This window comes from Typopeltis vanoorti, chromosome 1 (assembly GCF_054136105.1).
Source record: "Typopeltis vanoorti isolate ZY-2024b chromosome 1, IOZ_Tvanoo_1.0, whole genome shotgun sequence".
NCBI classification, from domain to species: Eukaryota; Metazoa; Arthropoda; class Arachnida; order Uropygi; family Thelyphonidae; genus Typopeltis; species Typopeltis vanoorti.
The window spans coordinates 93,382,843-93,399,712 of NC_143549.1; the positions used below are offsets into that span (position 1 = coordinate 93,382,843).

General features: G+C 35.6%; 1 protein-coding gene across 4 annotated transcripts in view; it reads right to left on the reverse strand.

The window, feature by feature from the left end:
- PIG-U (phosphatidylinositol glycan anchor biosynthesis class U) overlaps positions 1-16,870 on the reverse strand; it is a 276,485-nt gene that overhangs the window by 168,438 nt on the left and 91,177 nt on the right. For all 4 annotated transcript variants that reach the window (XR_016548865.1, XR_016548864.1, XM_090398373.1 and 1 more), the window contains 2 exons: positions 11,357-11,454; positions 211-344 (listed from right to left, as the gene is read on the reverse strand). Coding sequence is in view for 2 of the 4 variants with exons in the window: in XM_090398373.1 (XP_090254499.1) it covers positions 211-344; positions 11,357-11,454 (232 nt within the window). In the remaining 2 variants the exon portion in view is untranslated. The remainder of the gene's footprint in view (positions 1-210; positions 345-11,356; positions 11,455-16,870) is intronic.

Consider the following 16,870-nt stretch of genomic DNA (forward strand, 5'->3'; position numbering starts at 1 on the left):
TATCCCAGATTTGTCATTACTTACTCAATGAGTGACATTACATGAAAATAAAACCATTACACATAATCAAATAATATTCAGACTTGTTTTCTTTATTAGTTTTCTCATTTAATCCTAATACCTATTATGATAACAACATGATGCTCAGTACTACTATATGCTTCAAATTAATTTTTTTCAATGAAATTATTATTACAAACTTCAACTTACATGCATCCATAAGTGGACCATAAAAACCGCCAAGAACCTGTAGTTTCGAATGAGAAATACAAAAGTATACACAAGGAGACTAAAACCAATATACCAGTAGATGTCAAGGCAAAAATCAACTTATAATATTTTACCTAAAAAAAAACAAACAAAACATATGGCACTGTAAAATAAACTCAGTGATAAGCAAGAAAGAAATTTAATCAATGACACACGTTTAGGGTAATAGGATGATTTACAGTTAGTTTTAAAAGAGGTATACCGTGAGTAGACATATCAATACAAAATTAATAATGGAAAACTCATGTACAAAGATTATTTAATAGTATAATTTTCACCTGTGTGTCAATTTCATCCCCCCAGAACAGGCAAACCTGCCCTGTTCTGGGGGGGATGAAAAACCCGAGTCTCCAGGTGAAAAAAATCCCCTACCTCCATATGAGACTGGCTAACTCACCTTTAGTCGAAAGAGACCAGATAAAGGTTCCTCACATCACTGACAGGAATCGAACCCAGGTCTTTCCGACCAAAGGGCTTCATCTATACTGACTGAGCTACGGGAGACTACGATTGTCTTCATAACATTTTATTTTCTCTAGCTTACTTTATTGTAAGAATACAGTATATAATACATATATAAAATGTGTTAATCGACTGTATGGTAAGGCTACTAATAGCAGGCTATTAGTAGTTAGTTTTTTGGGAAGATATTCAACTGCATGGCAGAGTGGGTAAACCCTGCGTTGTTCAAGGGTCAACTGTATATACATAAAATGATCTAGATTTTAAAATTATTCTGTAAACAGTTTATAATAACATGAGATTTACAAAAAGGTGCTCTTTCCCCCCAAAACTTTACTATCCTATTTCCACTGAAAAATACACACACACACAAACACAGTGAATCCCTCACCTCCCCCCCCACAAAAGGGTGTAAACTTACATGTTGAAGTGTGTAATCTACACTGAAGTACAATTACATGGTGCTCTACCAGAAGTCTGCTGAGATAGCAAGGGTAGGTTAACTGAAGGGTCATTGTCTCGAAGATTGATAGGTGGACTAATAGTTAATAACCAAACTGTGCTAGAAAACAAACATGAAACATCTTCAAGTCACTTCAGGACACTTGAAAGCAAGATGTTGATCTCACACAGGAAAATAAAATCCATCTCTCACCTAAAGGAATTAACAAACATCTATGCCTAGGGTTGGATTTCAACTCAGTAAACTGGTTGGACAGCAGGTACAGTATCCAATCAGCATGGTGGCTGATATGTAAAGCAAATATAAGAAAAAAAATTTAGAGTGTTTATTTTACTTATGATCTTGTATCTTACTAAGAATATTCTTTAAGTGACACTTTAGTGCCGATGGATTCCAACCTCCATTGCTATCAAAATGAAAAGAATAAATATCTAATAGCATTATACCCCCCCCACACACACAAGTTTAGAAACTTTGATTTGATCACATTTATAATAGTATAACAGCTTATGTTTTCCCAGTAACAACTGTGAATAACTTCAATATATATGGATAAAAAAAAATAGTAATAATCAGAATTTACTTTGTTTTTGGAGTATTTTTTTAAACCAATATTCTATGACATGTATGTAAAATTTCCTCTTAATTTGGCTAGGTCAAATACTTTTAATTTTAAGTATTCCTAAGCAATCAAGTTTCCTTCTAGCTTATTGAACTTCTAAGATTCTTTACTCGAGCACCACCTTCGTCCACATTTCTTCGGTCTTGAGCTCTTCAAGTCCAATCCAGGACCCACCACTCCACTCCCTGCCATGGTTTTCTTCTAGGTCTTTCCATTAGAACTCTCAATTTGCAAGCTTGTTTAGCCATTCTTTCCTCATCCACATTCAAGCCATCTCAGGTCTGCAAGATCTGATTTGATCAGTTAGTAACGGGGATATATAGAGTTGGTATAGTTCTTGATTAAGTCTTCTCCATGTTCTTTCTTACAGGGTTAAAGACTTTCTAAAGATTGTATTTTCAGAGATTTGAAGGCTTTTGCATCTTGGCCAGTTGGATCAGTTTCAGTTCCATATAAAACATTAGGTCCAATGATTGTCCTGTATAAGCATTTTCTGTTATGACAGTGGTCTCTTATTCTGGTGTCAGATTCTGCAATGAAATTGTTGGATTAAGGTTTACTGAGCTCTTGGTTACTCACTGTGGGCTAATGGCATTTTGATGACAAAAACCAAAAACTTGATGAAAATTCAGCTTGTTCAGGTTAATCTGTTTGGTACTGTACATATTTACATATTAATATTAATTTCTAGCATACAGCAACCATTTTTAATTGGTAAATTGATTGTTGTAGGTATCTTGTATTCCTGTTCTTTGATTTGCTTGTTTCTACACACTGATGATGATGTATTGTTATTTTCAACATGAATTATTTGTACATTCATTGTTTTATATCTTCCAAGATATAACATCACAGTGAACCATCAGTTGCACTCCAAACAACAAAATAATAATAATAATTACCTTTTTTTACTACTTAATAAATTATATTCTTGTTTAATCCTCACCCAAGTGTAATCAAAGTTTGTCATGAAGTATCTTCACAACTAGGCTACTAGTACACAGAGGCTGCCAACTTTACAGCAATTCTTGGTATCTCCTTCTAATTCTTGCTATCTCCTCCTAGTTCTAACACCCTTTAACAAGAGTGTTAGAACTAGGTTTTTCACTTGGAGAGTGGAATAAGCTGCCAGAGTTTGCTGTGGGTGACATGACTGCAAATGCTGAATAGTTCTTGACAATGTTTTATGGCCTCCTTTGATGAGTCTAAGGACTCCTTGGAGTTGACCGTAATAATAATATCTCATATCCCAGAGTATAAGATTGGTTGAGATATCTTAGAGGAGGTGGAGGAGATGAAAGATCTGGGAGTGATGGTGGATAGGGACTTGAAAATGCAAAATGCAGAGCCTAGTAGATAGAAGGAAGAGGGGGAGACATGATTGAGACATAAGTTGGTAAGGGATAATTACCAGATTAATGTGGATGAGATTTTTCATAGAATGTCTGGAGACAGGGGGTAGAACAAGAGGCCATACCTGGAAGCTGTATAAAGGAAGGTGTGAGCAAGTGGGCGAGGAGTAGATTCTTTGCATGGAGAGTGGTGGGGGAATGGAATGCAGTGCCTGAGTATGATGAGTGCAGAGACAGTGAATGCATTTAAGTCAAGGTATGGTGAGCTATGCAAGTGGGACCTCCCACAATGATGATGATGATGATAAAAAAGCAAGGCACATATACTTCCTTTAAGATGTGTATATTGCGATGCATTATGAAAAGAACCATTACCCAGACCAAGTTCGACCTTTATTTAGGTCTCATCAGTGGCAGCAAGCCCAAAATGACTAGGCGATTTGCCAAATGAGTGTAGTGAATCCCATACTGGTGATCACTAATTAATTGGTTGTTGGAAGTTTTTCCACTTGGTTATACTATAAATTAAAGATATCAAGAAATTATATACTTGGTTTAATCCTTTGTTCAAGTGTAAGCAAACAAAGCTTGCACCTGAAATATAATCAGGACTAGGGCAACTCATATATAGAAGCTAATGACTTCGCATCGCTTGCCTTAGTATCCCATAATGCAAAGCGCATATCCTTATATGTGCTTTGCATTATGGGATACTAAAGCAAGCGATGTGAAGTCATTAGCTTCTATACATGAGTTGCCCTAGTCCTGATTATATTTCAGGTGCAAACTTTAGTTTGCTTATACTTGGATAAAGGATTAAACCAATATATAATTTCTTGGTATCTTTAATTTATACTAATTAATTGGTGTTCTGCAACAGGGAAGATGTTGGCTGTTAATGAGCTTCTCAATTACTTCTGATTGTACTGTGGTTGTTTTGGAATTACAGCCAAAGTAATGAAGGATAGAAGCTCGGTGCATTATGTCTGTAAATGAATGCATCCTGGCCAGTTTGTTTCTTTTGCAGGATGAAAAAATCTGAGTTTCCAGGAGTAAAAATCCTGGCAGCTCCCTAAGAGACTGAGGCAAGGGTAATTGGAAGATGGTCTGATAGGTGAAGTTTATCTCCCTTTTTAGATACAACTGCATAAAAAGTTTGCTTCCATGCTGTTGGATGTATAGATAATACAGGAAAAATGTTAATTCTGGAGCCAAAGTTTTTAGCACAAATGGAAAGATACATGCAGACCAGGAGACTTATTAGATATATCTCCTCCCAAATCAATGGGCAGTTAGTAATATGGAGCGAGGAGTTTTGCCATATCATTCAGTATACAAGAATTGGAGGAAAATACTGATGCCAAGAGGTCTTCTTTATCTTTAGGCAATGTTACCACAGTACTATCAGGATATGAGACAAGTAGAGACAAGGAAAGGCAGAAGTTTTTTTTTACATTTGGCACTTATGAAGGGCCAAAGTCTATAATGTAGGTTGAGTGAGAAACTGCGGTTTCTAACTTGAGCAAGTGTATGGACATGCCTTTTTTATTTTATTATTACTATTATTTTTTTTTTTTTTAATAAGAGTGCTTTAGTATACTTGCAAGAGAATCAGGGCATGGAGAGTGGTTGGAGATTTTGAGTGGAGTGGGAAATAAATGAGCTCATTCCAGCAAGGATTATTTCAGTTATTAGGTTGAAACAGATGTTTACATTGGGAGAGAAACAGAAATCCTAGATGTCACCCCAATTGGCATGGTCGTAGTACCATAAGACATGAGAATGATAATGGCTGGGAGAAGGTCAATCTGTTTAAAAAAAATAATAAAAAATTGTGAACATGGTTATGGGCAAAGTTGTCAATAGAGGAGATCTAACATCTATAGTGTATTTGGAAGAAGAGCTAGTTAGGAAAAGGCCCAGAGCAGTGTGGTTTGAAGTGCAGATGAACAGAATGAAATATCTAGTTGAGTGTTGCTATAGATCTGGTAATATGGAGGGAAGTTAGAAGAAAATGTATATGGAAAAAGGCCTGGGCTAATAAGAGAAGGGTGATCATTATGGGTGATTTTAATTATGAAATTAAAGGATGTTATTATAAATGAGGTGTCAAATCTCTTCCAGTTAGTGAAAGCAACCAAAAAATGATTACTTGGGTAATGGCCAGCCATATCAGGACTTCTGTGAAAAAAGGATATGTGTGGATCTATAAGGCTGGTAATTATGACAAGCTCAGAAGACAGCTTGCAGCTATATCATGGAATGAAGAATTGAATGGAAAGGAGATCAATGGTGCTTGAGACCTGTTCAGGAACTTTCTAGTAAAGGCAAGGCTGAATGCATTCCCATGTCAGAAGTGAAATGAGGTAGGTGTGAAATGGAAAAGAAGGCATTACAGAGGCAGCACAAGATGAATGGTAAGTCAGTTGCATGAGGATAATAAAGAGCAAGGAAGAAAGATGACTGGCTTGGTAACAATAGATGCTCATATAGCAAAAGTGCAATATGAGCAATCATATTGCAACATGAAGCCAAAGAAATCTTAGAGTTTTTTTCAATATGGACAGTAGAAGAAAGAATAATTATAGAAGGATGATGCTGGATGGCATCAGAATGATGCCGCTGCTGAGGATATAGTAGAGATATTGAATGAACAATTCATAAAAGTATTTCATCCATGTGAAAGTAACATCATGCAAAACCTCTGGAATTGAGCAAACTTGATGTCAGTAAGTCTGTAGGACTTGATGGCATATTACTGTGTGTTTGTCTTGAAGGAATGTTCCAGGGAGTTAATAACATCTGTAATTTATCTCTTTAGCATGAGCCTTAGATTTGCCCAAGTTCTAAAGAAGTGGAAAGAGGGCAAAACTGTTCTGCTTCATAAAGGAAATAAGACCACGGCTTTAAATTACAGGCCAAACTGTTTGTCTGGAGTTGTGGTCAAGGTGTTAGAGAGGCTAGAAAAGACCAAGAACAGCAGTGTTCTCTTTGATGGGCAGCATGGGTTTTTCTAAAGGAAGATCATGTTTTAGCAAAATTACAGATGCATTGAACAAGGGAGATGCACACACACACACAGAACATGTTTAGAATTTGCTGAAGCCATTGGCAGATTGCCAAACAACAAGCTGGCAATTAAATTGTAAATGGGGATAGTAGATTAGTGCATTGGATTGGAGATGGTTGTCCGATAGGTGTTGATAAGATGCATATAGTGGGAGTGATATGCCAGAAGAGGAAAGTTAACTAGTGATGTGCCACAAGGATCTGTTTTGAGACCACTGCTGTTTAATTTGGATGTAAATGATATTAGGAAGGGCTTGAATGATGATATGCAGTTGTTTGCACATGAGAAATTAGGAAGAACTATGAGGAGAACAAATGTTGTAATCTTACAAGTGAACTTGAGTTATAGATTGGGCGAATGAGTGGAGTTACAGTTCACTGTAGCAAAGTGTAAGGTTTTAAATTTTGTGAAGCACAGATTGGATGCAGAGAATAAGATTGGTGAGAATATCTACAAGGAGGTGGAGGAAATAAGTGTTGTGGGGGTGTTGGTGGATAGCGACCTGAGAATTTGAAGGACAGCACAAAAAATTATGGCAATGATATGGAGGGCACTGACATGTAGAAGGATGTTATGTTTCCATTGCATAAGGCTTGATCAGACCACATATGGATTACTGTGCACAGATTTGGTCACCTCATTTTCAAAAAGATGCAGAGATGTTGGAAAGGGTTTAGAGACAATTGACTACAATGGTTTCTAGCCTCTAGTATGTTGAGTACGAAGACAAATTGAAGGAATGCAAATTGCATTCCTCAATATGGATAGAAGAAAAAAAGTGAGGTGTAGGTGAGATGGAGAGAATGAGACATAAGTCGGTAAGGAGTTATTACTGGATTAATGTGTGAGATTTTTAATAGAACAGGTAGAGATGGGGGAGGGAATGAAGCAGATCTTTTGAAGTTGTATAAGAGGGTGTGAGCAAGGGTTGGTTGGTTTACTGGCTCAAAGACAGCAAAGGTCATACTGCACCATAGTGATGGTTACAATAATACACAAAGTATTAATAAATAGTCAGAAATAAATGACTAAATAAATATGTATGTACAAAAATTATGTTGTGCAATGCAGTATTTACATATAAATAAAATTTATAATCAAATGTGATTGTATAAATTACTGTATGCCCACAGATGCGAGATCCTTCGACACTTCTGTGCATGTCAGAAGAAAGAGTATCCATTCTGATATTAGGGTAATCAATGCGTTTCGTGGGTCGAGTGTTTATTATTATATGTTGGAAAATTAGCTTTTCTTTTATGAAAATTCTAGTTCTTAAAGTGGTAACTATTTTGCTTGTACAACATTTGGAAAATTTACATATAAAGCATGTGATTTTGCGTGTTGGTGGTCAATTCATACATCCCTTATTTCTTTCCCCCCCAACATGAATTGACTATTCTTGGAACATTGCCAAGCTAGGTTCTATGAAGTGTGGGCATATAATAATTCTTTATAAAAAGATATAAGCATCATGCAATTTTCTGAGTTTGATACCATCATCCTAAATGTATATGGTTGGGCTAGATAAATAAAAATTTCATTCTTCTTTCATGTGAAGTGAAACTCTACCAGAACATGATAAATGCCCTCAGTAAATAAGAATGTGTAAGATGACTGACCTATGCAGAGCCTAGCAAGAACAACTCCTCTTTTGTTTCTATGTTGATTAGACTGCCAATGCTTAATTTCATGTAATTGATTTATCTCTCTTAGCCAATCAGGTGATTCCAATACCTCAACAGCATCAGTGCGTGGATTAAGCAATTTTTATGCATGATGGTAGTGCTCCTCATATCACCGCCCCTGTCAAGAAGTTGCTTCAGACTATTTTACTGAGGATAGAATCATCAGCCGGCATTTTTATTCAATGTGGCCAGCACACTTGCTGGATCTGAACTCCAGCAACTTTTGGCTGTGGGGGATATCTCAAAGACATTGTCTATTGTGGATGCATAGCCAACTTAGTGGACCTCAAGGCCAGCATTACATGCCACAAAACACAACACAACATTTGAGTGACACTATGTTCTGGGGGTTGGGAATGCAATTTCAGCATGTTGCTGACAACAGAGGAGAGCATATCGAGCATGCTGCTGTGTAACATGCTATGTGTATCCTATGTTTTGAATTATCCACTATGGTATTGCAGTGCAATGCTTGTGCCAACTTTTGGAACTAATGTTGGTTTTTGTGCACAATAAAATTCTATTGCCATACACATCATTATGCTAAATATTAAATCATTCCGCTGAGTAGTTATCCAGTTACAGCCTTTCGAAATGTGAACTTTAATTATAATCGCTGTGTACACTTTGTGTTACATCATTGCTTACAGCAAATATTCCTATATCTCTTTAAAGCTTGACCACTAGAATTGGAAAGGAAAGCCAGATGAGGTTGCAGACATTAAGGTCACCTAGGAAGATGACTTTACTATTTGGATAGCAGAAAGTCAAGATTAAGAAGGCAAGGTGGTTTTCTGAATTTGCAGAGTAGTAACACAGAAACCTTAAGAGAATCTGAAAAGGTAAAATTTGGGTTTTTCATCCTACAAAACAGATAAATCATCCAGAAGAAAAAATGGAATTTACAGACATAATACACTGGTCTCAGCCTTAGTCTTCAGCTGTAAATACAACAAATCAAAAATAGGAGGATCCTAAATTTGGAATTCTCTAGCAAGCAGTGTCTGATCTCAAGAAACAGGTGCCAGCTTAAGGAAAAAAGGAATCAATCATGAAACAACCAAAATGTAATTTGGACAGCAAAGGTAGACTGCAGTTTGGGTTTCTATCAACTACAGGACTGTATATCTGCAAGTGATGGTACACCATATAATACGGATGGGCTAATGATTAAATCTGGAAGCACTGATAAAAAAGTGTGGCTTTTTAAAACCACTTGCCTCCAGTAAACAGGATGGAAGTCATTTACCACTTGAAGACATTCACAAACATTGATGGCCACGGTGGGATTCAAATCCACAGCCTGCTAGTAGAGAATGGGTATGCCATCCGCTCAAACAACCAGGTGGATAGTTATGCATGCCTGTTTGGAACAGCAATTAAATAAATATTGTTTAATTGCAGTGCCAAACAGACATGCATAAAAATTTAACTAATAAATATCACGATTTCTCACGTGAGTTTTCTGTTCCTGTATTTTATTCTTAGTATATCATTTATGGTATTCCAATTTTAAAAGTAAATTTCTTATTTTGGTAAAACAGGAGTTATATAAGGTCCAATGAACATAAATGATAAATCACAGAGAAATACTTCCTAAGTAAATAAAAGTGATGAAATATTGGTTATACATGGGAAAAGCATGAGTGACTATAAGATGGGTATTATGAAAAAATAGAGTTCAAAAATAAACAAATGAGTACCTTTATGTTATAAAGATGAACTGTATAAAAATAAAGCAATGTGAAAATTACAGGAAAATTAGTTCTAAATTTGAAATTCAGAAAGATTTCAAGAAAGCTATTGAAGCCAAAATACATAAAATCAACATGAGAATTCATGTTTTCATCAATATTTTTACAGAAGTAGAAGGAATGATTCAAATTCATTTCAAGCAATGAACTAATAAACAGAGCCTCCAGAGTTCTTGTATTGACAATAAGTTTTGACTGAAAACATCTGGATTTGTAGGATGTGAAGAAGCTTTATCAGGACATTTCAACTGAAGATTCGTTAGCTGGTCTCATATTACATACTCAGATTTTTCATCCCATGTAACAGGCAAAACAGCCGGAAGAACACAAATACATAAAACTTACACACAAACAGTAGACAAGGCAGTAAGCAGGTTAGATTGAGAAAGATGTTTGGCATTTTTCTTGAAGAAATGCAATTTGCAGTTTGTTGGGAATACTTCACAAGGAAGGCTGTTCTGAACAACTGAGGTAGATAAATGGGATAAAAGAGGAAGAGAAGAAAAAGCAGGTTTGCGTTTGTAGCTGCTGCTGCTCTTGTTTTAACAGGCACAACGGAAAGTGAAGGAATGATGGACGTCAGTACAGTGGAGCAGTGACCATGGACGTACCTGTGAAATGTTGCATTTGTGAGATACAGGTTGAAGTAAGCCTGTGAGGGAAGAGTCATCTATGAGCCAAATTGCTCTCCTCTGGACAGTATCTAGAACTTTTAGGATGGTTTTAGGTGCACCACCTCAAATGTGTGAACAGTATTCTAAGGATGAGCAGATTTGGAATTTGTAAATTTTAGCTGGGCAGATCAAAAATAACATCTTGAATGCAACAGAACACCTACTTTTTAAATGCTAAGGAAGCAAATGACGTGTGTTTATGCCAGGAAAGGCTGGAGATATATATTAGTCAAAACAGAAATCTGATAATATCTGGTGATTTTTGTGTTACTGAAGGTAAAGGCAGGTGAGCTGAGATCCTTTTTATGAGAGAAAAGGCAAGACTGCATTGGTGGTGTTGAAGCTGACCAGATTATCCTTGCCAGATCGAAGGATGGTATGGAGAAGGATGCTTAAGGTGAAGTTGAAGATAATCTTGAAGCTTTGATGTCTGAGCACTGCATGGTTTGTCAAATCAGTAAAAAGAATGAAAGTACTATCATCAGAAAAGCCGTTAATACAATTATTGGTGACTGAGTAAGTCTTATTTACAAGAGAAAGAAGGTTGGTAACAGAACAGAATCCTGAGACCCCCCTCATTTATGGCAAAGCTTGAAGAGAGGGAGCCATCCACCATGGCAGCACACAGTAATGACCAGAAAGACAGCTTACTACCCAATTACAGAGGTTTTCAGGTAAAGTATCCTTGGTTGTGACAGGGTACTGAGAACAGCACAAAACAGAAGATGGGATGGGACTATTAAAAATTTGCATGTATTTATGATTAGAGTATCTTTTTTAGTTTACATATAATCATGTTATTTATTGACTGTAACATTTTCTGATGATGTAAGATTAGAAAAATGTTAAAAATTAATTTATTTTCCTAATATGATGTCATTTATGCAAGCTTTTCTTGTTGTGAAAAAAAATTTATCTTTTGCCACTTTTGTAATATCCTAACATAATGAAATTTTTTTTTTTATATTTCTTTGATATATATGTCATAAAATGATACTCACCTGAGATATATACATAGTTACTGGAACAATGAGTATTAATGGGTAAAATGATTGGTAAGATGCTAACGCCAATAGCAGTGCTGTTTTATACAGCTTTCCTATAAAAGGGCATTTTATAAAAATTAGAAAAAAAATATTAAAGGTAAAAAAGGCATGCTATAAAGATAATTTGCTAAAATTGTTAAAAATTGCTATAAAGAAATGCTATATATTTGTAGGCTTACACATATTCCATAAATCTCAATGAGATCCTGCTAAATCATTTACCTGGGTCTCATTGAGATTTATGGAGAATATTTTCAAATTTCAGACAGAGAATTTAGGAAACATCAGAACATTGTCATGTGATGTGAAACCACAATCCTATTGTCATAGATGCCTACATACCTTCAAATACATAGAAATTTTTTACAAACTTAATCTTTCTTAATTTCTTATTTAACATATCGAAAAAAAAAAGTTTATAATCCGTTTCCTAATTCATACACTGAAACTCACTGCATGGAGAAACTGAAAAATCAATGTACAGAGAATTGCAGAAATGTTCCATTTCTGCAATACAGAAAGCAACATTTCTGCAAGACTAACATTTTGTTCTTAGTGTAAATTTTTTGGCCTAAAAATACTTAAATCTGGTAAATCTTACTAATTAAACTACACTGGAGTATAAATATCTCTGATTACGATGTAGTTTTATATGCTGAAAAGGTCTCTGTTTTGATTTATGTTCATGCATCTCATCATCGAATAACTGACATATATACCTTCAGCAGATGTACAGGATATTATGATAGTACTAAACTAAAAACTTTCATATTTTTAGTTTAGTAATGAAGTCTTGAGATCTTATATTTTTTTGTCTTCTAAAACACAACTTATCGAATCAATCCACCTAAACCAGATTTAGGTGGATTGATACAATAAGTTATGTCTTCCTCTGGGTCTTCTTCCTATCAAAAAATACTTGTTTTTACTTTTGCTAATCTTTATTCTACCATTCTGTTTAAGTGACATACCCGAGATTAGCTCTCCTGACACATAATGAATGCTAATAATATCAAGTTCTTTCATAATATTATTATTTTTAATGATAATGCCATCCATTCACTCCCTTAATTTTTCTCAGAACTCTCATATTTGTGGTCTCCAGTCTTGGAATCAAGTGTTTTATTTCTAACCCAGCCCTTGAATACATAAGTTAAAACTGGTTTGAACACTGTATTTTATATGGCTAGTTTAGTGTTCTGATTAATTTCTCTCCTATTCCATAGGAGATTTATTCAGTTGACTTCCTACCATACCAGCTTTGCTAATTCTATTGTCTATTTCCATATTTAATTTACCATCTTCATTATAAATTGTGCCTAAAATGGCTGAAATGTTTTACTTGTTCTATAGGTTCTCCATTCAGGATACCAATGATGTTTTTAATTGCTGCCTATTTTCAATCCGGTCTTTTTCTTTTTATTGCTGATTTCCTTACAAAATTTATCGATTTAGTCTGCAGGGAATCCTGCAGACTAATGAATAACAGTGGAGATAACATACATCATTGTCTCACATGTGCTTTAAGATCAAATTATCTTCCTGTACCTCATTCAATTCTAACTGCTGACTTACACTCAAAACATAGATTAAGCATTGCTTGACATAATGTCCCATCTGATGGAACACCATGACTGACAGAATTATGCTTCTCATGTTATAATGATATTTGATAACTGCCAGCGAGTTTCAATCACATCCCCACAAAGAGATTCAAATACAATAGCCTGTTGGCAGGTATACTAATCACTTGACCAACTAGATTAGAAACAAAATGGATAGAGTTTGTTGTCTTGGTATGTTGGGACCTCAGATTATAGGCAACAATGTTACCAGGTTATGAAAGGCAGAAGATAAAGGGTATAATATTTTTAGGAAGGGTAGGACAGGTTAGGAGAGGAGGGATGTGCTGCTAATGATACTGGGTGATTTGAGTACAGTTAGAGTAGAAAGCTATGACTGAAATACTAGTAACAATTTTCCTTGTGGCAGTGAGTTTGAAGCCATCAGTTGTAAGGTAGAGTCTAACAAGTTCAAATAAATACATAGTGGGGTGTTGTTACAGACCTAGTGGATTGGTTGCTAGTGATGACAAAATTCAGTACCAAATAAATATGAATAACTATCATGGGGAATGAATTTATAGAGCTGTTTGAAGACACTTCTTCAAGCAGCATGTGATAGGAAGAACTCCAGATCAAACAGTAATAGATCCAAATATAGTGTCAGGGGGTAAGGACATGACTGTTTTGCCTCTGGTTGGTGACCAATTCTTCTATACCAACTTGGGAATTGGCTAAGTTTATGGATGCATTCAGAAAAGGCTACATGCTGAACTACAAAGAAGGAAATTATGATCATCTGAGGAGTATGCTAAGTTGTAACCCCTTGGGATCATTTGCTAGATTGGAAGGATATCAACAGTATATGAGAAAAATTACTTAGATGATGAATTATTGGAATGCAATAGTACAGTTTGAAGAATAAATAGGATAGGAGTAAAATGGATCTATAATCTTATTAAGTAAAAGATTCTTAAGAAAAGGATAATGTGGAAGAAATACTGTGTGTATAAGAATGATGTCAATTCATGAAAATTGTAAGAAGCAGGAAAGAAGAGTTAAAATTATTGTACAGAAAGCTAAGTCTGGGTATGAAAAACTAGCTCTGCAAGTTTTTCATAAATAAATAAATGAATGAATAAATTCTAACATAAATGAATTCTAACATTATGCTTCAAGTAAAAGAAAGAATCAGTATGAAAGAATAACTAATGAATATAGAAATTGAGAAGAAACTGAGGTGTACGAGGAGGAGGTACTAGACCTGTTACACAAATAGAATAAGTATACAGCTGAACTTGTTATGCCTTTGACCAGGTTATATAATTTGCACTTCACAGTGGCAAGGGAAGATTCCACAGGAATGGAAAAGAATGTATAATAATCCCACTGCAAGGATGATAAGAAGAATGATGTGTCCAACTATCGACCTATCAGTATCTGGAGTGGTGGTGAATATTCTGGAAAAGTCGGTAAGATCTTGCATACAGAAATGGATTGACAAAGAATCTATATTTTGCAAGGAATGGCATGGATTTTATAATAATAATGTTAAAGTTTAGTTAGACAATGCACCATGATACTTTCGGACTTTTTTTATTATGTGACACCTCCAGGGAGTCCAAAGACTCATCAAGGGAGTCATCACCAACAGCATCGAACAACTGACCATTTCCAGCTACTAATGGTGCTCAAACTTGCTTAACTTTTTGTGTGAGCCATTAGTAGCAGAGGCTCTAGCAATTGACCAACCTTTGATTAGGCAATTGAGGATACAGCATGGAAGACTGTTGCATAAATTGAAGAATATGTGATTGGATTATAAAATATTAGCATGAATATGAGGATAGCTTAGTAACATTAAAAATGTGGAGAATTTGTGGAATGCAGACATAGCAAACAGGAGAAAAAGGTGGGGATGATATGAGAGACTTATAAACTTCTGAAAGGTTCATACAGGATACCAGTAAATAAAATTTTTCTTTTTATGGAGTGTGCATGAAGAACATCCATGGAAGTTGAGAATGAATGCAGTCAAGAAAGGTTAAAGCTAGATTTTTTTCTCCTTGAGTGGTGCATGATAGGAATAAATTGCCTATGGAGGTTGCGAGTGAAGGCAGTGTGAATGAATTGAAGAAATGTTGCAACAGCTGGCGGAGGTGATATGTGGCCTCCCTCAATGAGTCCTCAACTCTCTGGAGGGCTATCTTAATATATTTATAGAAATTAAACACACATGCATGCACAGGAAGACAAAACATGTAAATAATCACACCATTACCTGGCCCAACAATATGGGATCTTCAAAGCATATGCACAGAGCTAGGACTACCTGTGCCAATGAAAAACCGCAAACCTTTATTATCCTAATGGTTACACCCACTAAAATACACTGATGTCCAAACCTAAGGACAAACACTATTTCTGAAGATTATAACTGCAAATTCAGATAAATCAGCTTGTGGCAATTTGTATAATTGACGATTTCAAGTGGAAAGTGGGTACACAATCAAATTTTTGAATCATGCACAAAGGGGTATGTGGTAACACACAACAGGATAAAAGGCAAAAAGGCTGAAGTAAGGAATAAAGGAATGAATAATATATATGAAGGAATAAAGTTGTAACCTTGGATGTCTTATAATCTCTTAAAGAGATCATCTAGATTTCACACAGGGAAAAATTACTGAAAAGCTTGAAGACGGCCAAAGAATTACTGATATTGCCAGAGAGTTTGGAATCTCGCATAGTATTGTATCCAGGCTCTGGGCAGCGTTTCAAACCAAACCAGGAAGATGTTTACATAATCAAATAATCATACCATCATGCAACTTATATGGTATCCTAAAAACACTACCACAGAGTAAGGGATATTTGTTGAAATGATGTTGCTCTTGCCATTGAACTCATCACCTTGCATGTTTTTACCATGTGTATTATCCCTCACAAAATGGATAAAATACTAAATGCTCCCCAATTTTCACAGCAAAACTGTTACCCCCCCCCCCCCCCACAGATCCAGAGAATATCTTGAAAAATAACATAGCCCGAGTGCTTAACAAATATAAGCTGCAGAGCACATTCAAACATTCAATCCCCATCCAATAATGTATGACATGCACATTTGTGAACTAACTTACTATGGACCGATAGGAAGATCTTTTGCCCAGCTGCCTTGAAGAACAAATATATTCACCATCATAATAGCAGGTCGGGACTGGCATTCTGTGTGAAGGAGATGTAAGGCCAAGCTTACATCCCCTTCACACAGAATTAAATGAAAGAAAACCAAAACTAACAGAAGTCATACAAGTCAAAGAGAATGTTTTGGTATTGGCAGCACCTCTGAAACACTTCCCAAATCTCAATGTACAGTTGTCTTAATGTGCCAAAAATCTGGGGGCCAGTCATTTTAATATTAACTTATTGGAAGTATTTTTCCACTTGGTTAGACTATAATAAATTTAGTTTAATCCTTTATCCAAGTGTAAGCAAACAAAGTTTGCTACTGAAGTATCTTCAGGACTGAGGCAACTTGTGGTAAAGGTGGACCAAGCTCTCATCACTGCTTGTCTCAGTATCTCCCATAATGCAAAGCACATCTCCTTTCGGACATGTATAATGCTATGCATTATAGGGAAGGGCTACTAACCATAGCATTATACATGTCTACAAGGAGATGTGCTTTGCATTATGAGAGATATTAAGACAAGTAGTGATGAGAGCTTAAACTAAAAAGGATTAAACTAAATTTATTATAATATTAACTTAATACTTATAAACTTCTTTTATTCAATGACAAATAGTGACAAACTAGGTTTTTCATAAGTACAGTATCTATTTGAAGTCCACAGATACAGTATTTTACATACTGTATCTATGGACTTCAAGCTGCTAGCAAAACAGC